We start from the raw sequence: 21,761 nt of genomic DNA, 5'->3' as shown, positions 1-21,761 counted from the left end.
TAGTATTTACTGATAACATCTGATTTGGAGCCCTAGTTTTTCAATTATACCTAGCCCTATTATAGTGAACTGTAACCAGTTTTTAAAAGATTTCATGGTGGAAATAGCCTTTGAGATAGCCACTGAAAGATGGTTAAGATCATGACAAAGGAAGGTGATGGCTAGAAAGGGGCATTTCAGGCTATGAGAAAAGTGTAAACAAAACATGGAAACATTGTGTAATGTACTTTGCTCTGGGAAGGCCCCCGTTAGGTAGATGCCTGGATTGACAGATGATGGGATCATAGAAAATGAGGCCAAAAAATGTGGCTTGCGGCAAAACTATTAAGAGCTATTTCAAGAAGTTGGGACATTTAAAAAAAAAAAAGTTGGGACTTAATTCTGAAAGGAGCAAGAAGCCATGGAAAATAATTGAGAAAGGGAGATACATAATTTAACCACAAATGGTGTGAGTGGTCTAAGAAAAAGAGCTCCTTAGCTTAGACAACTGGGTGGTTGTTTGCCCTATTAATAGAGATAGGGAACTTAGATAAGGGGAGGAATGGGAGTTCAGAATATGTATTGGTTTTGGTATCTCTGGGCACATCCCTTTATCCTCTCTGGTCTGCAAACAAAGAATTAAATCATTTCTGAGATTCCATTCAACTCAAAGTTCTGATAATTCTTGTAATTTTGAGCATTAAGTGATAAATACTAAGAAATCTTTATTTCTTAGAGCCTTTGAGAAACTGGCTCCTGCATTCTTTTCCCAGAGGCAACTTTTGAATTTACCTAGAATTTTTCTATTTAACAAACATTTAAGCTTTGTCTGCTTTCCTCCTTCCTCAGCTTTGAAGCTCTCTCTGCTCTCCCATAGGAATCCCTTATGATTCTGTTGACTGCACCCTGCAGGGGTCTGCTGCCTGGAGGAGGGGGCAGATAGTTGGGATGAGCTTGTGCCCTTCGCCATTAGTGGCTAAGTCCTATTGTCAGAAGATAAAGAGACTCATTCGACCCCTAGCAGTGATTATTTATTGTTTATTTTTGCTTTGTTTGGGAAGTTTAACAGTGGTCTAGTGCACGATTCTGGAACCAGACTTCCTGAGTTTAAATCCGATTTATCTCTCATTAGATGTGTTTCCTTGGGTGAGTTATTTCACCTGTCTCAGTTTCCACATCTGTAAAATGGAGATACTAGTACTTATGTCAGTTTTGTTATAGAGATTAAAGGGCTTAGAAGAGTGCCAGGCGCTTAGTGGTATTCAAGTATCTGTTAAATACTTTTGTTGGTGATAGAGGGCAGACTGGTTTTTTTTTTCTTTACGAGATTTAAATAGTTTCCCATAGCCAACATTCTAGCATCCCAGAATATCAGACATGTTTTTTTGTTTTGTTTTCTCCCTAAAGAAGCAGCAAATGCATTCCCTGGGCAGAAGGAAATATGTTCCCCTCCTGGCATTTCCCTGCTCCCACCCTTTCTCCCACCTTTCTGCCTAAGTGCCTTAGAGGAACCCTGGCCTGGCTTCTCTGTTGTCTTCTCAGCTCCAACCAGAGTCACAGACCAAAGGTTTCGCCATCTTTGCTTTAAAAACAGTGTAGGTTACTTTTTTCCTTAGTGGAATTTAGCTAATTGAAGCATAAGATAGGCATGAACGCTCTGGAAAGGTGGCTTTGAATCTTCCCATTTGTTCTCTTTGGCATTGACGTCTGCTTGTCCACACTCTGCAGTTGTGGTGGATCTTACCCCTGGGCAGACACAAGCCCTGAGCCCCAGCAGTCGGCATCTGTGCGCAGCCAGTAATGGGGTGTTTTCTCTCTCAGAGTTCCGGTGAAATTCGTATTTCATCCCAAAGGGTGACCGTTAAGAGGGTCCGGAATGCTAGCTCGTGTCTGTAGTTTGGCCTTCAGTGTATCCCAGACTAAACTCATTCTTAAAATGTATTTGTTCTTCACACTTTTTTATTCCTTACTATGGTCAGTTTTAAGACTTTCTTTCAGTTTACTTTTTTGTTTAGCCCAGCCCCACTGAAGGTTCTTCAGTACCTCAATCGTCTGTTCTGCAGCCTCCAGTCTGGCCAGCATGGTGACCTTCAGTTGTGTTTAAAGCCTTTTTTGTGACTTTGACCTACTGTGCCTGTTGTGTGTAGAAAAGTAGTAGAATCAGTATAAACACAAGAGTAACATCTCTTAAAACAGGCAGTCAGCACACGAACTCCCCTTCTGCACTGGTCAGAATTTCCGTCCTCTCTCTGTTGGTGGAAAAGGTGTTGCTGCTCTTTAAGCCACCATAAAAGTCAAGCTAGTTTTGAATATGTTGGAAAAAGAGGTACATGTTAGGAAGTCCTGAATGATGATGAGCCCACGGGCTCCATTTTCTACCACTGGCTAAATCCTCCTAATTTGCATGCACAGCCTTAGACGTGCGTCTGTATCACAGGACTTTCCCGCAGATGCGTTTGCTACTTACTTTAGGTAGATTCGTAGGAAAGACTGGCACTGGGGCTTGCTCTCTGCCAGCACTACTGCCCCTATGGGGGTTATGGAGGGAGGGGTAGGATTCCCCGTACTCTGCTCTTATTTCTGGAGGCCTGGGCAGGAACAGCACCTGACAAATAGGTAGGATGTGGTTAGCATTGTGTCAGAGGCCTAAGACGGTGCCTTGGACCCGAATTTCTAACAGTCCTCAGTGGAACACCATGTACCAAAACATATCCTTAACCCTGAAACATCTGAGTTCACTTAGCATAAAAATCCAGACTTGCTCTCCTAACATCTAAACAATTAGGGGAGAGTTTCCTTTGGAAAGCCAAGTTGGTAGTTTCATCGCATTCTGGTCTTTCTGATTAATTATGACCCACAAAGGGGTTACTACTGTAGCAGGAACTTTGAATTTCCTGAATAGATTTCCCTCTGGTTAGCAAGCAGCAGAAATATGTTTGACATCCCCTTCCCCCCACATACCTTCCTAGGGTGGCCTGGGTACTATCTCATTGCCTTGTCATTAGTTGACTGCTTTTCCCTGATCTCTGTTTGGAGTGATAATAGCAAAGCTGAAAACTGGAGGGTATATGTACATTTACATGTACCTGCACTGTGATTGCTAAAAGGCCAGAAAGCCAGTTTTGTAGTGAAACAAATTAATGTTCTAAGAATTGCTTTCATTGAGAAAGAGAATTGGGGAAGGTGGAACATAAAGGAAGATAGAGTGTTTCTAAACTTAGATTCCCGAATCACCCATTTATAGTTTGTGGGAAGACAGAATGAGGAGCAGCTATCCCAAAGGTTTTAACATTTCAGAAATATAAGATCTCTGTTCTAGAAATTTTCTGCTTGATGGTAAAATAAAGTTTTGACCTTAATATCAAATCTCAGACTGGCTCTGCATTTGCTCTAACACCAGTCTACTTTAAGTGCTAGGTATCAATTTCATGGAAATGTAATGGTATTGATTTAGTTGGAGGTGCTCTGAACTTGGAGATGGAAATGCTGACTTTAACTCTTAACTTGGCTTCTTTCTAACATGTAACTTTGAATGAAACTGAAGCACTGGCTCCTCTGTTTCTAAATCAGTCTAAAGGGATAATAAAACCTACCTCACCAGTTGCAAGGATTGAATGAAATAATGTATATGAAAACACCACGCATAATGCTTAACAAAAAATTAAGGGTTTTGTTTTTTACTTACTTTGGGGGGAAAAGTATATTTGTCCATCAATATTATGGCTGTAATTGTTCCGAATTTTTTGCTTGTAGGCAAAGCTTGTATAGATGACCATTAATTTCTCTTACAGTTAATGTTCAAAAAAAACAACTAAAACTACAATGCTTGTGTAATGATAGTGATGTCACCATACATGTTGCTGGTAATATCAAAACCATGTGCCTGCAAGCTCATGTTTGTCAACTCCTGAAGGATCAGTTACAATCTCAGCAACGTAGCCTTTTCACCCATCATTCTACGAGTAAAGCTGGAGTGTTAATGCAATTGGGAGCCATTTTTGTACAAAGTGAAGAATAAATTTTTTGATAAAACATTGTATTTTGGTAAAAACATGAGAGCACATTGAGTAGAGTGGCATCATAAACAGTGCTGAGAATAAAAAGCATAGTAATAGGTCACCATGTGCCTCCAAACACACTGGAACTAGGCTCAGCCCATATGAGTTAAAAAGAAAAGTTTGCTCATGTAGAAACTTGTTATTTCTATGTGTGGCACATCTAAATAACCTAATGAGAGCAACATAAGGAGGAATATATAAACAAGGTAAAGTGAATGTCGTCCGTCCCCCTCTTGCCCCCCCCCACCCCCTCCTCCCCCGCTCCCAGTCTGTGGCAGTTCCTAGATCTTCCCTAATCTGTAGTCCTGCTTCTTCTGCTAGGTCTCCCTCCTGGACATACCCTCCTGGCTAGATTTTATAGAATGTCTGCTTATTTATTACCCAAACTCCCAGCTCGAGTTGGAGCCCCTTTTGTGTACAGAAATGCATGTGACAACAGATGCTCTCTTGATCCAGGTTCTGTGGCTTTCACCTAACTGGTTGCCATCGTTCGTTTCTCCCTTTTTGACCTTTGATGTAGCCAGTTATGCTGGCCAGATCTCTTTAGGACAAACTTTATGGGGTGGATGTAGCCCAGTGAGCTCATTGGTGGTAAAATCGGTGTTTTCTGGGCTAAAGGTGTTAAATGTGACAGATGGGAAATGCAGTCTATGGGCGGAAAGACCATGGCCAATGCTGCCTGGTGGCCTGACTGTCCCTGTCAGCTGGGGTTGCCGTCAGCTGTTCTGCATCTGGGGGGACCCCTGATTCCTAGCACTTGATTTCCAGCGCCCTTTTGTTAATTTGTGGAATATACTGGTTAGTGACGTGAAAAAGGTTCCTAGACCGTCTGTCCGGGGCACTGAAGAAGACAAGCGTGTGATTTTTGCTCGTTGCCCTTTTAGTCTTTGTCCACATGCATGTTTTCAATAGTTGCAGTCATTTCATATATCTATGCATTGTTCTGCAACATTTTATATAAGGGACTTGAGCATCTGTGGATTTGGTACCTGCACAGGGAGCGGGTGGTTTGTCCTGGAACTAGTCCCCCTCGCATACAAGGGAAGACTTTTTGCATTTGTGTCATAAACATTTTCCAGGTATATTTGTAGACTCATAAATTATAGCATATTAGCTACCTAATTTGATACACGTTTTACAGTGTCTTCCTCTTGTTACTCACTAAGGTTGTATCTAGTTTCTTGGTGGTAGTTTGTTCATTTTGGTTTGCTTCTTGTTATGGGAAGCATAAAAATTAATATCTTTATGTAATACTGTTTCCCAAAGAGATGTTTCCAGTAGCTGGATCTCAGGGTATGAATATTTTAATGGCTGTTGGCTTTGTAATGTCGTATATTGTTTTGCAGAGGGACAATACCATTTTACTGCTACCAGTATGTCCACAAACCCCTTTAAAAGCAAGACTTTTAAACATTTAGCACAGGACATGCCTTTCTTTGCTTTCAGATAGGTATTTTCTTACTGTGAGGAAAGGACCAAGCAGGAATTATAAGCCTCATTTAGAAGTAGCTAGCGAGCAGGAAACATCTACCCTCACTACACAGAGCCCCGGCTTGGCTACATTTATGATATGTCTCAAGTCTGGCACAGAGCCACCAAATTACATTTTTGGTGAATTGTTTTTACCCCCTTCACATCAGATGTGAATGCTCAAATTGGAGCTTTCATTATAGTTTTTTGCTGGTAGAATATTGTAGAAATAGAGTGGGGTTTGCTTTATATTCTTAGTCACTTTTAAAAAATGTCCCGGTTTGTTTAGAATGATTATGTTTCTCTATTTGGTTCCTTTGCTCCTTCAAAAAAATGAAAAACATCAAACAAGATAAACAAAGTCTGGTGTAGCCAAAAGCCTCTACTTGAACCTCTGTCAGGACTGTTTATCTAAAGCATTGTAAGTTTCCATGGTTCGTGTTATCTTAGGGTATCTTGTGAGTTGATCTTGTGAAATGAACACTTGTGGTCCCTACTCTGCACTAACCCTTTGTGTCTTGTTTTTCACAGTGAACATAAAGATTCTGAAAAGAAACACAAAGAGAAGGAGAAAACCAAACATAAAGATGGAAGTTCAGAAAAACATAAAGATAAACATAAAGACAGAGACAAGGAAAAGCGAAAGGAGGAGAAGGTACAGAACTTTCCGGTGGGGAAGGAAGATATGTGAAGATATGTGGGATGTACTTTTCATTTTATTTACCTTTTAAAGCAAGTAATGAAAGTACCTTCGTTGCATAGTAAGATCCCTTGGTCTTTGAAAAGGTCTCTGTCAGGAGACTTTAGAGCCGACTAGTTTTAAATTATGAAAAACAAAGCTCTTTACCACTGTAATTACAGTACCAAATCTATCCATATCATTATCTTACTTTATATGAAAAATGGATAAATTGAGGATGTAGCGTTTCTGGAAATGTCAGTTTTCTTTTATGAATTATTTTGGGTGGAGAAGGCTGAATGCTGTGTTGGTCCTCTGTTGAATGAAGGTTCTTCTTGAGTGAAAATTTGGTGATGCTGATGCCTTTTCTGGAGTTTGATTCCAGCATAACCAGTACAAGCCGCCTCAGAATGGCTCAGCTCACCTGGCTGCGAATGAGTAGTGCTGTGCAGAGACTTTTTATTTTTATTTTAGTTTTTGAAAAACTAACATTGATACTTGGTAAATTCAGACATATACAATAGAGAATACAGTGAAAAAAAAAATACATCTACCCATTATCCCCGACTCACTGGCCTCTATCTTTCCCTTTTAGAGGTAGCATTATACACTATTTTTTGTTTTCTTCCAGAGATACTGTGTGTGTGTATGTATGTGTGAAGATTTTTGAAAGACCTGAAGTGTCTGACAGATCGAGAAAATGGGAAGTTGAGGGAGGGGAATGTGAATATACTTTGCCTAAATGAGAGAAGGCAAGAAAATAAGACTATTTCTTTTAGTTTTGTTATTCCGTCTCTGCACTGCCAAGGGCAAATCCTTGAGAGGTGGAGTATATTTACTGAGGGAGGGGGCTCTGCCATAATTTAAAGGTAAAAAGCTGTTACTTTGAAGGGAAACATTTCTCAGTGAATTGGACAGTTCATCCTTAAGAATTGTAAAGAATGAGTCTTAGAGAAATATGAAGACCTTCGGTTCACCTGTTTAAGAGTCAGCCTGTGATCAAGATGTCCCAAGAGTTGAGGCCAAATATTCTCAAATAAGAGAGGCTTTTTCCAAGGTGCTCGTTTCCAGGCACTCACCAGTTACTGTTGTTTTACCTTTCAGATTAGAGCCTCTGGGGATGCAAAAATAAAGAAGGAGAAGGAGAATGGTTTCTCTAGGTAAGACCCCTCGTCCTCTCTCTGTGGTGGCCAGCGGGCCAGCTGCCCATGTCGTGTTGTCGCCTCAGCTTATTTAAACCTCACTGAGCTGCCACCTCCTGGTTCCCAAGGCAGTCAGAGGACTTGGTCTGAGCCAACCTGAGCATTTCTAGAATGACATTCAGAGAGGCCGACCAGCGGTTTTCCAGATGTTATTTTGAATAGAGGAGGTCAACAAGAAGTTCTTAAAAATTGAGGTGTAATTTACATATCACAAATTTCACCCTTTTAAAGTGTACGGTTTATTGGTTTCTAATATATTTCACAAGATTATGTAACGCCCCCCCATTGCTGCACTAATATCAGAATATTTTCATCATCCCAATAAACAGCTCCATACTCAACAGCAGTAATTATGGAATTCCCTTAAAAAAAAACCAAAAAACAAAAAAACACCTGTACTCTGAATTTCTCCTTAGTAATATTCTGAGGCTCATATATAGATGACCTATATTTTAGGGATAGGTGCAGATTTGAATAGGAATATGTTATCTCTGCTAGAAGGAGAGGAAAATGTGCACAATCTAGATGTTGCTTTACCCGCGCTATTTTTGCCATTATGATTCTGTTTTCCTCATCAGTCTCAACTCCCTAAAATAAGCCTGCGGGTCCCCTCTGGTTTCAACAACGAGAAATTTATGATCGTATATTTTCATTCGCCTCCACCAAATGAGAGAATGGATTTACAAGGAGTTGTTGGGAGTGTTTGCATTACTGACTAGGACAAAGTGTTTTGAGAGTTTGCTTCCTTGAAACTTTGAACTTTCAGTTTCGTTTGAGAACATTTTTGAAAATTGTGCCATGTCTCTGGGTCCCTTAGACTAGGAGAAGCAGGCGCCCTCTTCAGGCGTGTTTTGTAACTGTTCTAGGAATGCAGAATAATAAAATTCAAGAAGCATTAGCTACTTAGGCATTCTGATTTCCAAGATAAAGTGACTGAGCACAGGGAGGCTGTTTTCTGCCAAGAGACTGCCTGGGACTTACATTAAACTAATACTAAGATATTAATAGACTCTTCGTGCTTGCTGTAGTCCTGGGTTCAGTTTCAGACTTTCTGTCTTCACTTTGCTAGATTCTGCAGAGAATCTAGATGCTTCTCTGGATGGGACCCCGTTTTCTGGTACACTGCTAGAACAACTTCAGGCCTTCCCACATTTTAAACTTTACCTGCGACAGTACTAAGAGCTAGCATTTACTTAACTAGCTGAGTAAATGGCAGTGTTTCTTTCTGGTGCTAAGCTTTTGGAGATTTTGGACCCTTGGGTCTGTGTCAGTCACATCTCTAGTGAGGGACACAGCTTTAGAGACCAGCATTTGGCAACTGTGCAGAAAGATGGAAGGAAAGCTGATTTCTCTAAGGATTCGAATTCTGTCACAAGGAAGGGGATCCAGTGTGCTTGAGGAGATGGCATTATCTACATTTGACATCCCGTGACTATCCGGGACTCCTTTGCAGCCGAGTCTGGAAGTTTATCCTTGGGACCCCTTAGAGATGGGAAGCTTCAGGGGCCATTCCCTGTACTGAGTTAATTAGCTCTGTAAGTGCTTCTGGCTGTAAGCAGTGAGGTTCTGATGGGATGTGCCATGCCAGGGAACATTCCCACGGCTGTGGTGATGGCTGGTCCTATGGTTTTTCACTTGTTCTTTCCTCTTTTTTGGCTCAAGGTAGTTGTCTAACAGAATCATCTTTTTATATTCAGAAGGCAAAATCTTAATAAAAATAGGGCAAGGCATTCTTCTGTGTATAAAGTAAACCTAAGGAGGAAATTGAACAATGAATAGATTTGATGTAGAATAAATTCAGTTTGTCCCCAGCCTCTCATCACATGCCCTTCTTTTATTTTATCGTCAGCTTGGTTATTTTCCCATGTAACTAAGGTTATTTTCCCTTAGAACTTTAAAGTACGAAGTTTGGGAAATAAAACTTTACTCCTTTCCTTGTAAAAACTATATGTTAGCTTTTGGAGCATTAGAATAATCAGTTCAGATCATTGGTGGGGTCAGATACATAGTATATCCCTCATGTGAGGTGAAGAGACAATTGAAGTTTGTTCCTGTATGGTTTGGGTCATGTTGGCAAAGGCAGCTCAGATATAGGGGGAAACAATACTGACTTTGAATAAGGAGTCCTTACTCCGAGCCTTGACGTGCCCGTTCATCTGTGAAACGAGGGCAGTGCTGTCTACTTCCCAGGGTTGTGGTGAGAACGAGTGAATGAAAGTGCTCATGGGAAACCTTTGTAATACATACAGATGTATGTTGTTCTCTTTCTGCTCACCGCTTCTCAGTGAGATAATTTATCCTGACTTTGGATTACTTAAGGCAGACATTCCAACACTCATTAACAATTTGTTTCTCTAGTCCGCCACGAATTAAAGATGAACCTGAAGATGATGGCTATTTTGCTTCTCCTAAAGAGGATATAAAGTCATTAAAGAGACCTCGAGATGAGGATGAGTGAGTATTTCTTATTACTTTAATTTTTGAAAACAAAAAGCAGTTGTTTAAAAATTAAATGTGATGTATGCCTCTATAATACACGGAAAAACTGCACTAATTGACTTTTACTCATTTGGAGTTTATGATTTAACGGACTGGGCGACTGATTTCTCTATGAATTATGAGACGTAAGGTTTGCTAAGCAAATAAGTAGGGTCCTGAGGCTTAAAAAATCTACATTTTTCTTATCAAAAAGGTAATACATATTTATTGTAGGAATTTCAAATAATACTGATTCGTGAAGAATAGTTAAATTATTTAAGTTCTAAGTTTATCATCACTTACCACACATAAGTTTTCACTGTTAAAGCAATTTCTCCTAGGATCTGTGTCACGTCAGTACATTCTAAGTGAAGTTTCAGTGTATAGAAGTAATAAAATTGCTCTTAATTAAAACAGTTATTTGAGGCTTATATGTACCTCTTTCTCAGATTCAGTCAGAAGGTGAGATTCTGTTCATTACTTTCAATCTTGTATAGCTTAAGCTCCAGGAATCTGCAATGGATTTATGGTAGAAAGGGGGTGGGAAGAGAGGAGGGAACTACGTAGTGAATTCATTTGTATTCATTCAGAATTCATACAGAATTTCTTTCCTCCCCTTTTGAACCAGTTACTACTTTGTAGTAACTATTGTTGCACGGTAGCTTCCCACATTTCTGTCTTCTACTGGTGTCGTTGACATATATATCCCTCCATTCCACTTCCCCTCCAGGCCTCGGTGCAGTATAAAGTTGTTTGTTTTGTTCTATATAGGGTGATAACGAGTGGGCCTTTGTCTGGCCTTCTTTACTTTCTCCATTCCTGTTCTTGACTGTAGAATACCCAGCCAAGAAGCAGCAGCAGCCACGTCTGCCTGGGAGGCCTCCGAGAGGAGTTGGGAGGTCCTAGTCCTGTTGGTGACAACTACTGAGTCACAGATGTGTTAACTGCATGTTCATGTTCCCTTTCTAGTGCTGATTATAAACCTAAGAAAATTAAAACGGAAGATATCAAGAAAGAGAAGAAACGAAAACTAGAGGAAGAAGAGGTTAGTAAAGAGACTTAGGCCTTTTGGGGCTGGAGTTTGGAATAGGGAGTTTTCTATAAAACAACTTGTGAAGCAAATGGGGTTAGGGAATTTAATGGGTCTGTTGTAGAGCAAGAACGTACCTGTGTACAGTGGCTGTGGCACTGTTAGTTTTAAGATCTCTCTTACCTTCCTGGGTGTCTACCCATAGCTGTGTTGCCAACTGATGTTCTTAGAGAAACTACGTCGTCTTCATACATACAGAGCAAGTGTTAACAAGAAGTCATACTTGGCTTACAATCCGGAAGAGTTTTCCCTAAGAATGTTTTTAGTGCCCTCTCATATCTAACAAAGCTTGCTCATCACCCACTTTGGGTAACCATTCCCATTTAATGTCCTTTAATGGGTGCTCTTTGGACATAGGATGAAATCCTAGCTCTTTGCCACAATTCCTCGCAGTCTGGTGCCTGCATCGCGTGTCTCTATTCATTCTGTGCCTCTTCTCTCATTTACTTTGTTCCTGCCACACTGACCTCCTGTATTTCTTTTCCACACCAGAGTCTTTTGTGCATTAGAACGTTCTGTAGCACATGTTGTTCCCTACGTCTGGAACTCACATGTTGTTCCTCCCTTCTTTTTTCTCCTGGTTTATAACCTTCCTTAAAATCTCGGTTCAATTCAAGTACTTTCCAAAGGGCTCTATTTGATGTTTGCGGCAGACTTAAAATACAAAAACACGATACCTCCTTCTGATGCTTTGTACTTCTTATACTAAAGAGTTCTTAGCAAGTAATTCAAGAAAAACATGCCAGAAATTCACAGGGGTCTTAATCTTGTGCATTCTCCTAAGGGATGGGGTTGATTGGATTTTAGCTGTTATGCTAATGCTGCATTTGAGGTTTAGCCACTGTCTTGGGCACAGTGGAGTCACAGTGTAAAGACGATTGCTTGAAATATCAGCAGTAAAGACAGTGAGTCTTAAGGGTGTAGTCTATCGTAGTGGTAAGAATACTACTAATAATTAAAATTAAATGTAATAGATGCTTACTGTGTGCCAGACACTATTCTTCACACTGTATATGTATCATTTTACTGAATCCTTAGAACAACCCTTAGAGGTAAATATTGCTACTATTATCGCCATTTTACAGATGCAGTAACTGGAATATAGAGAGATCATATAATTTGCCCAAGGTCACACAGCTACTAAGTGGTGAGGCTGGGGTTTGAGCCCATCAGTATGATTCCAGGGCCACACAATAAATAGCTGCCGTATTTCCCTGGCTGTTGGGGACGTTGCTGATCCTTTAATTCCATAAGGGGGAAGGGCCTTGAATGAGTTCATAGTAAGAATATTAATGAGTGGGGGAGCCATAGAGACATGATTAGGTCCTGGATTTAGAGAATTGTAGTTTTTTTGACAACTAGTCTACTCTTGGCAGAAGTTCAAGTTTGGGAGAGCCAACTCAAAGGCTTGGGAGTGAAGTGTCATGTAGTGATTATGGTGGTCAGTCACTCCCCTTTGATGTAGATCATCAGTAGACTAGTCAATAAAGAATGTGAAACTTTAGTTTTCCATGCTTTCTATATCGCCTTCATGCTTATGTTGCATTTATGCAATAATACCTTTCTCAGAGTTTGGAAGAGGTTAGTTATAACTATAAAGCCATTTGGGAAAAAGAACAGTTGACTCCCCCGCCCCCTGTTTTTGTTATTCTGTTTAGCAACCCCTCTCTCTACAGGGGAGAAAAAAAATTCAGGCGGAAAGACTGAATTAATACAGTCTTATTATGGCAGGGACCCCAGATGGCAGGGTTGGTCATTAAACCTCACTGGCTGGCTGTGGTGTTTTTCATTTCTGGGAATTGTTCCGAAGTCTCTCAGTGACTGATTATCCCATTTTAAGGCTTGAAAACATACAGTGTAGCCAGTAGTTTCCTGATGGGACCATCTGCGTGCCTGTTCAGAAGCTGTTCAGAGACTATCTTAACTGAAAAACGTTTCTCTTTCCTGTGGTGTGTTTTAGCCTAAATAGTAAACATCTGAATTAATGTGATCTTCCAGTACTTTCTTCTCCCAAACATATTTACACATTTATATTCTCCATTCCTATTGCTAAATATTAATATATGTGGGATTATAGTGTTTCCTCTTTCTTTTACCCCAAAGATCATTTGCTTAAAGACCCTAAGCTTATCTTGATTGCCAACCTATCATGTAGTCCTACAACGTTTATCTATTCCAGTCATTCTCATGAGTCACATTATGTTATTTTTCTGGTAAACTTGGGTTTTCCTCATGGCAGTATCAGCTATATGTCTTTGAGGAAGTGACAGAACCTTTGTTTCAGAGTTTCCTGGATTGTAACTGGAAGAAGTCAAACCAAACTGTCTATAAAGTTCTTTCAAGTTCTGCCATTCTGTAATTGATTCTAAGATAACTCAAAACCACTATATGAAACTGGTTGAATAAAGACTTTAATCATCCTAAATAGTTAGAACAAAGGGAAATATTCTTCAAAAGAGTTTTGATTCTCTTGAGTGGAACCCCCACCTGTTGAATAGCATGTTTTTGCCTGGGTGTGTGTATGTTTCGAGATTTATCTCCTGTATTGGTGAATTGCACTTGTTTATGTTTGATGCTCTTTTTGTCTGCCACTGTGACAGCTCATCTAGGGTCCCAGTTCAACGAAGAGCCATAAAGAAATGCCACCATAAAAATCAGTAATCATTTTAGGACCGCCCACCAGATACTTGGCTCACTGCTTCCTGGGTGACTTGTTTGCATACAAACAGCAGTGATAGAAAGTGTTCCTTGCCAGATTCAGTCCGGAATTCCCTTTCAAATTGTATGTCAAATATCTAATACAAAGCCTCATCTACTCATTATTTGATGGTATTAGAAGAGGTTTAAAGATGAGTAGATTTAAGAATCAGTGAGGATAGTACACTGAGGTGACGCTCTATCTCAGTGCTTTCCCAAACTTATCTGAAGCTAATAAAGTACAGTTTCCCAGGCTCTTCCTCTGCAGAATGAGTGTTTTTTACTGCTTTCTCAAGTAATCATTTGTCAGGGAGTTTTGGGAAATACTGCTCTAGAGAAAAGTACTAGTTAGTTTATTATTCATCTGTCAGACAGAGAGGCTTGGACCTCGGATCATCTCCAGTTGTAATGTTCTATGATTCCAGTTTTTCCTCCTAATGGCCCCCCCAAAACTACTTCTGGAAATGCTATTGGTCCTCATTTAAGTGCTTTCTCACCATGTTTCTTTGTAGGATGGTAAATTGAAAAAACCCAAGAATAAAGATAAAGATAAAGATAAAAAAGTTCCTGAGCCAGACAGCAAGAAAAAGAAGCCGAAGAAAGAAGAGGAGCAGAAGTGGAAATGGTAACATCCAGCACTGGGTTAAAATGTCAGCTCTTTGATTCCACAACCTGATTCAGCAATAGTGTTGAGTTCTTAAAATTCATAACTTGATCTTTGGGCGAGGAGGGAGGTACTTAAAAGAATCTCTCTAGAATAATATTCTGAAGTTTTCCAGGTCCTAGTGAAAGCATTAACTAGCTCTTAACCTGTTGGATCCCAATACTAGGCCCCAGCGTATATTTCCCCAAAAATAAGACCAAGCCAACAATCAGCTCTAATGTGTCTTTTGGAGCAAAAATTAATATAAGACCCGGTCTTATTTTACTATAATGTAAGACTGGGCATGATATGATATGATATATAATACCAGATCTTATATTAATTTTTGCTCCAAAAGACGCATTAGAGCTGATTGTCTGGCTAGGTCTTATTTTTGGAGCAACAGAGTAGAACAGGATGAACTATAGAAATAGACCTATGTATATATGGGAATTCAGTATATGAAGAGCATTGCATTTAAAATGATAGGGATTATTTTAAATAAGGTGGATTATTCCATCCATACTTATGGAAATAGTGCTTGTTTGTTTTTTAAAAATGAATCTCCATAAGAAAACCTAGGTGAATAGTTTTATAATTGTAGAATAGTGAATACTCTTTGACGCAAGCTACATAACCAGGGCCATAAGGAAAATATTTATAAATATGGTACATCAAAGTTAAAGTTTTTTATATGGCAAACAAACTTGTGCCATTAAAAAAAAATCTTAAGGGAAAATATTCGCAGTACAAAGGGCTAAGAGTCCTAATTTGAAAAAAGGTCTTTTGAAACAAATATGAAAGGAGCAATCTAATAGAAAAGTGAGAAAAATGCAATTCATTAAAGAAAATAAATGATTAGTAAACATCTTAAAATATGGTCAACCTCACAAATAACGATTACACAAAGAAAAATAATAAATGATACGTCTTTTTTGTTTAATGTCTCTCAGACTGGGAAAGATCAGTAAGTATTAAAATATCTAGAGTTATGAAAATGAGAAAACGCGTTTTCCTTGACTATGGGAATGAAGAGTCAGGCAGTCTAATTGAGAGCAATTTAGCAATAACAGGTTACTTTTGAGAAGTGTGTTTAGATGTATTCCATCTTAAGTTTTGTATTCCAGTTAATAAATTTTGGTGTTCAGAATTTTGAAATAAACATGTATTTTTTAATACTGACATTACTTTAAACTTTATTTTTTATTAATAACTACTACACCAATAATACCAATGATTTGTATTTAGGTTGGAAAAATTCAAATGGTCAGAGGTATAGGAGCTAGAAAAAAATGACAGTACCCTTTCCCTCTCTCTCCCATTCCCATATTTTCTTGCCAGCTTTGAAGTAACCATTACTCGCAGTTTGGTGTGTAGAGTTCCAGACCCACTTGTATGCATTTACTCTGTGGCTTTTATAACTCAGAAAAATAATCTCCCTAGTACCTCTGAGGAAAGGGAAAGATCAGGGAGGTAGCTGAAAGGAGCAGAGCTGCGTGGCTGAAATGCCCTGCACAGCTGTAACTGGCATTGTTGGTGTGAACATACATGAGTTAAAAGGAAAGGAAAATCACAGACCAAAGAAATCCTGGGCCTCTCCAGAGATCAGAGTCAGAAAACAAGATACATTTTTGTTTTTTGTTTGTTTTTCATTTGTATTTCATGTTTTCTTTGTAACTAATCGAAGTTTTTCAGTGATAGAATATTGAAAGGTTTTCATGACTTTCAATAAAATGGTCTTTTTAGATAAAACGAAAATGATTGTGTAAACTGGGTTGTTATTGGGAGTCATGAGAATAGTGAGTTAGTAGTTTCATCAGTCGGTTACGTCTCTCAGGGTTCTGTGGTGGGAACTCAGTAAGTGTGGAATGAACATGTTCATTTCCTCGTCTTCACTAACTCCTTGCTGTCTTCTCCCTCCTTCCTTTGGAGTCTTGGCTCTTACTGGGCCCTGAAGTGGATACGCTCTTTTCCTGGCCCAGCCTTGTGTGTGTGGAATTAGGTACCCTGGAAGGGTCTAACAGCCTAATTTTGCTTCTGTGGTTGAAATCCTTATTGGTATTGCCACACATCAGTTCTGAGGGACTGTGACCTTTCGTTTTTATTCTTGTGGTTTAAGTGGGACTGGTAAGTCTTTAACGGAAGATGGTTGGGTTGGGGGTAAGCAGTCTTTGCTACAGCCTCCAATGCGTGCTTTTCTCAAGCCTGACTGTTAAATTTTATGTGGTCTTAAGCACAATGCTTGATGGTACACTGTAAGTCTTTAGAGGTAGAGAACAGGAACGATTGGCCTCATAACAGAGCTTGTCCTTTCCTTCTGTCACTGTCAGCTGCCTCTTATACTCGGAAGTCAGTGTTCCAGTTGTGACTACCACTGATGACCTAGTCAACTTAAAGGGTAGATTCTCACTCTCATTTTTACTGTGCCTCTTGCTATCCCACTAAAAGAATTACACACTTTTACCAGCTTGGCAGACATGCAGATCTTTTGCTCTCCCCTCCTTCCCCCCAAAAAAGAGTCTATGGACTTGTTCATCCTGCCAAAAACAACCTTGGACCGTATCTCCCTCTCTGGTTATTGTGGAGATGGGAAAATGGTCCAGATCCCTCTGAGTTTCTTTATCACGTTTTCCCCATAGAAACAGTGTTACAAGTGGCCGCAATATGCCCAGATTCAGTTCCATGAAAACCTATTTAACCCAGATCTCCGTGTTTTAACTGTTACCCACTATAGCTGTATAGGGTTTCAGCTCTGCCTTGAGTTAAATACACCTTTGTTTCAGGGCTGACCTGTTGGATCATAAGTCCCATGTTTATTCTAAACAGATGATTCTGCACAAAAAGATGTAGAAACGAGGGAGTTTGTTGCTGGTCTTAGGTATGACTTTTAAATGGAGTTTTAAGTCTCCTTTGGCACAGGTAAAATGCTGTAAGGAGTTAGGATTATAATGTAAGGAATTAGTGTTGATAAACCAGGACTCACGAATACAATCAGTAATAGTGATAAGAAATTTAAGGAATGTAGGGAGACATTCTCCTCAAACCAGAGAAACTGTCCTTGACTCGAGAGATTAACTTCTAGAAAGCTGTAGCATATGACTTTTATTTCTGAAATTTAAAAAATTAAATATGCATTTTACAGTGTACTGTGAGGTATTTGTTAACTGCAAGGGAGCTTAATTTCAAAGAGCACATGGATATTTCCTTTTTACACACATTTCTCGCATTCTTCTACCTTCCCCTTGTCAAGCACATTTTATTGTCAAATTGATACCTTACTCGAATTAGTAGGTCAGTCAAGCCTGCCGTAGAGAAGTCATTTTGATGTTGAAATACGTGTTTTTCTTAATTCTGTTGGTGAACCACTGATGGGCACTGAAAGGGCAGCACTGCTGTCAGAGACATGTACAATGGTACATGTGATCCAGTGATAACAGCCAGCCTTTTGGAGGGTGTGTTCTAGTTTTCTTTTTAAACTGAGGTTTAGGGTTGAGGGACTCACTGTCTCTTAATTTGCTTAAATGGTAAAGAAGTTCACTGTGAGTCCTCAGGTGAACATGTTGGAATAGAAGGAATTATTGAAAACAGTTTGGAGTCTTAATTTAAAAACACTGGAGTTGAGAAGAAGGGCACCATGTCCCCTCACCGTTACGCTGTGACTGCTATAGATGGACTTCTTGCAGTTGCTCTCACATGCATACATGCGTATGCACATATTTTCTCTGATTTGGAGAGTAATAGTAGACTCGGGGACTTGGGTGGGTTCCTGCATCCAGACCTTAGGCCAGCACCTGGTTGGGAGATCCTGCCAGTATTATATCTGTCGTATCTGTGGTAGGTTGGTTATAGAGGATCTTTAAGGTTCTTCCAGATCCAAGGTTTCATTAAATCTTGACTTTGAGGTTTCTTTTTATTAATTATGTTTAGTTGTGGTAAAATAGCAAAATTTACGATCATAACCATTAAGTATTAAGCATTAAGTATATTCACATAACCGTACAGCCAGAACCACCACCATCCATCTCTAGAACTCTCTTCATCTTACAAAACTGAAACTAAAACAGTAACTCTCCCTCATTCCCCTTTCCCCTAGCTCTTGGTAACCACTGTTCCACTTAGTCTCTATGAGTTTGCCTACTTTAGGTACCTCATGGAAGTGGAATCATACAATATCTGTCCTTTTGTAACTGGGTTATTAAGAAAATGTCTTCAAGATTCATCCATGTTGTAGCATGTGTCAGAATTTCTTTCCTTTATAAGGCTGAATAATAATAAATTGTATGTATAGATCACATTTTGTTTGTCCGTTCATCTGTTGATGGTGACTTAGGTTGTTTCCACCTTTTGGCAATTGTGAATAGTTCTGCTGTCAACATTCTTATACAAGTATTTGAATGCTTGCTTTCAATTCTTTTGAGTATATTCCTAGGAGTGAAATTGCTAGATCATACGGCAATTCTGTGTTTAACTTTTGAGCACCCGTCATGCTGTTTTCCATACAGCTGCACCCATTTACGTTCCCACCAGCAGTGCCCAAGAGTTTTATATTGTCCACATTCCTCCTCAACAGTTGTTATTTCTGGTTTCTGTTTTGTTTTTAATAATAGCTATTCTAATGGGTGTGAATGGGATCTTATGGCCTTCACTTACATTTTCCTAATGATTGGTGATGTTGAGCATTTTTTCAGATGCTTATTGGCCATTTGTGTGTCTTTGGAGAAATGTCTGTCCAAGTCCTTTGCCTGTTTTTCAGTTGGGTTTTTTGTTGCTGCCGAGTAGTTTATATATTCTAGATCTTAACCCTTTATCAAACAAATGCTTTGCAAATGTCTCTTAGCTCATGGGGTGCTTTTTCACTCTGTTGATCGTGTCCTTTGATGCATAGTTTCAAATTTTATAATCTAATTTATCTAAATTTTCTCTCATTGCCTATGCTTTTGGAATCATCTAAGAAATTATTGCTAAATCCAGGGTTATGAAGCTTTTGCCCTATGTTTTCTTCTAAGAGTTTTATAATTTTAGCTCTTTCTTTGGGTCTTTGATACATTTTGAGTTTATTTTTGTATATAATGTAAGATAAGCCAATCTCAATCTTTTTGCATATGAATATCCAGTTTTCCCAACACCATTTGCTGAAAAGACTGTCCTTTTCTCCATTGAATGGTCTTGGTGTCCTTGTCAAAAATCATTTGACTACATATGCTGACTTGGTTTTATAGTATGTAATTTTATTTGATATTTGTGAACTTTGTTTAAAATATTGGAGTTGGAAGATAATGGGAAGTAATAGAGTGTACATAATTGGCCTTCAAAATGATTCTGTAGAACTGTAGGGCTTTTTATTTTAAGGTAGAAATAGTAAAGATTAAAATCGGTGACGTTTTTAAATATTCTCCTGTAAGACAACTGGCTGACTCTTAAAATGAAGGTAGTGGTGAGAGGTCTGTGTAATTCCAGAGAACGAAAGACTGAGACATATCAACCAATTGCAGCACGCGGTCCTTAACTGGGTCCTACTCTACAAAGTACATTTTGGATACAATTGGGAAGTTTGTAATATGGTCTGGGTTTTAAAATGATACTGGGGAATTCTTTTGTTACGTATAATAATATATGTATGTGAGAAAATATTCTTATTTTTATAGATATGTTTACTGCAACATTTATTTACAGCTGCAATTTACTTTGAAATGGCTCGGCAAAAAATAGGAAATTTAACATAACATTAACGATAGTTGTACATAGGTGATGGGTATATGGCTCTATGTACTCTTTTTTTTCTGTATGTTTGATCATTATTTTAAACAAAAAGGTTTTTTAAAAGCTGTTTCCACTGAGCTTTACATTCCCTTATCAGTGTCCGCTAGATACCTCTAGACAGCCCACAAATACCTTGAACTCAATATAACCCAACTGAACTATTATTTCCCAGTCTTCTGTTCCATTATGTACTTTCTCATAGGGTTGTTTCCCCTATACCTTCACAGGGCATCTCCATTCCCAGGAGGACTTTTCTTACGTATCAATCTCATAAACAATACCTCTGTCATGTATTCCGTTGTGGTTTACTATTATACCATTGTGGTGAAACAACTGTTTCCATTTCCATATCCTCACTTGTTGCCGAGTTCCTTGAGTAATGACCTTATGTATCCAGTATCTTTGAACTGAACTGTTGACGTGTATTTTCCTCCATTCCATCTTATTTGTTGTGAGTGCTGGCTTTTTCAAAATGAAAGACACTGGTTATTTTGATCCAGGCCTTGAATGTGGGACTCAGAGTCATTCCAGAGCACCCACTGGTCAGTTGAGCATATGATAATTTTGGCATTTAATAGGTGATAGATAATCTCTACATCAGGTAAAGTGACCACTAAATGAGGTTGTACCTTGTCTTTGAAAGGTGGGAAGAAGAGCGCTATCCTGAAGGCATCAAGTGGAAATTCCTAGAACATAAAGGTCCTGTGTTTGCTCCACCGTATGAGCCTCTTCCAGAGAGTGTCAAGTTTTACTATGATGGTGAGTTCTTCCAAAGTTGTCCAGTTCTTGGCCAAGAAAAGAGTCTGTTTCTATTTAGGAATAGAAAGTGAGGAAGGATCTTACGCTGTATAATCTTTTCTGTTTATTTCATTTTATTTTATTATCATCATGTGGTTGGGGGGAAGGGTCATCAGTTATTTATTTAACTCTTAAAGGCCCATTTGGTGCTGAAAAAGTACCATGAGAAAGGGGCTCTTAATGTTTTATCTACATGGTCTCAAAAAGGTCCTGTGAGCACGTAGCTCACAGCACTTGGTCTTACAAGCTAAATGTTTTCATCTGAACTTCATTTCTAAGGAGTTATTCTTTGCAGGAATTCTTAGAAAAGCCGTACTTGAATGGTAGTGTTTTATTTTAGTGATACAATGCAAACTGACAAACTCTCATCACTAGAAACAGTACGAGTATTTGGTTGAGGATTAGTCTGCCATCCAGCGCTGGGTAGGCCTGGTACGTGTCTGTCACTCACTCCACATAGCAGAACATTATGCCTTTGCTGTATGTGCAGTCAGGTCTGATGAGCCGTTCTAAAGATATGCCCTGCCGACTTCTCTTAGAACCCTCAGAATTGTCCGTTAACTATTACTGGTATTTCTGTCCTTGGGAGATGGTAATGATCGACTGATTTCCCTCATTCCCAGAGTTCTATCCAGAAATGGCTAGGGTATATTATATTGTTCCTCAAACCTTTATGTGCCTAAGATTCCCCAGGTGGATCTGGGCCCATTTAATAGGAGTGCAGTAGTATTGGGTGCTTCTGAACCATACTTTGAGAAACACTCAGCAGGTGAACTGCTGAAAAGCATCGGTGGTGAACACTCACGAGTTCTGCATCTTTGTCTAGCAGCAATGACCCCAAGGCCATGAATGCTTAGAGGCCAGCACGGTAGTGTATACTGAAAGGCTGAGTCGTACAAGCAAGGGG

At 39.2% G+C, this 21,761-nt stretch overlaps 1 protein-coding gene across 1 annotated transcript in view; it reads left to right on the top strand.

The window, feature by feature from the left end:
• The window catches only part of TOP1 (DNA topoisomerase I), an 80,962-nt gene that overhangs the window by 33,907 nt on the left and 25,294 nt on the right, over positions 1-21,761 (top strand). The window contains exons 4-9 of the mRNA XM_081033439.1: positions 6,039-6,162; positions 7,291-7,346; positions 9,747-9,842; positions 10,836-10,911; positions 14,166-14,278; positions 20,700-20,815. Of these exons, the coding sequence (XP_080889565.1) occupies positions 6,039-6,162; positions 7,291-7,346; positions 9,747-9,842; positions 10,836-10,911; positions 14,166-14,278; positions 20,700-20,815 (581 nt within the window). The remainder of the gene's footprint in view (positions 1-6,038; positions 6,163-7,290; positions 7,347-9,746; positions 9,843-10,835; positions 10,912-14,165; positions 14,279-20,699; positions 20,816-21,761) is intronic.

This window comes from Rhinolophus hipposideros, assembly GCF_964194185.1.
Source record: "Rhinolophus hipposideros genome assembly, chromosome: 22".
In the NCBI taxonomy this organism is placed as follows: domain Eukaryota; kingdom Metazoa; phylum Chordata; class Mammalia; order Chiroptera; family Rhinolophidae; genus Rhinolophus; species Rhinolophus hipposideros.
Note: the sequence above shows the minus strand (reverse complement) of the source record. Positions and strands in the feature narration are given on the sequence as shown.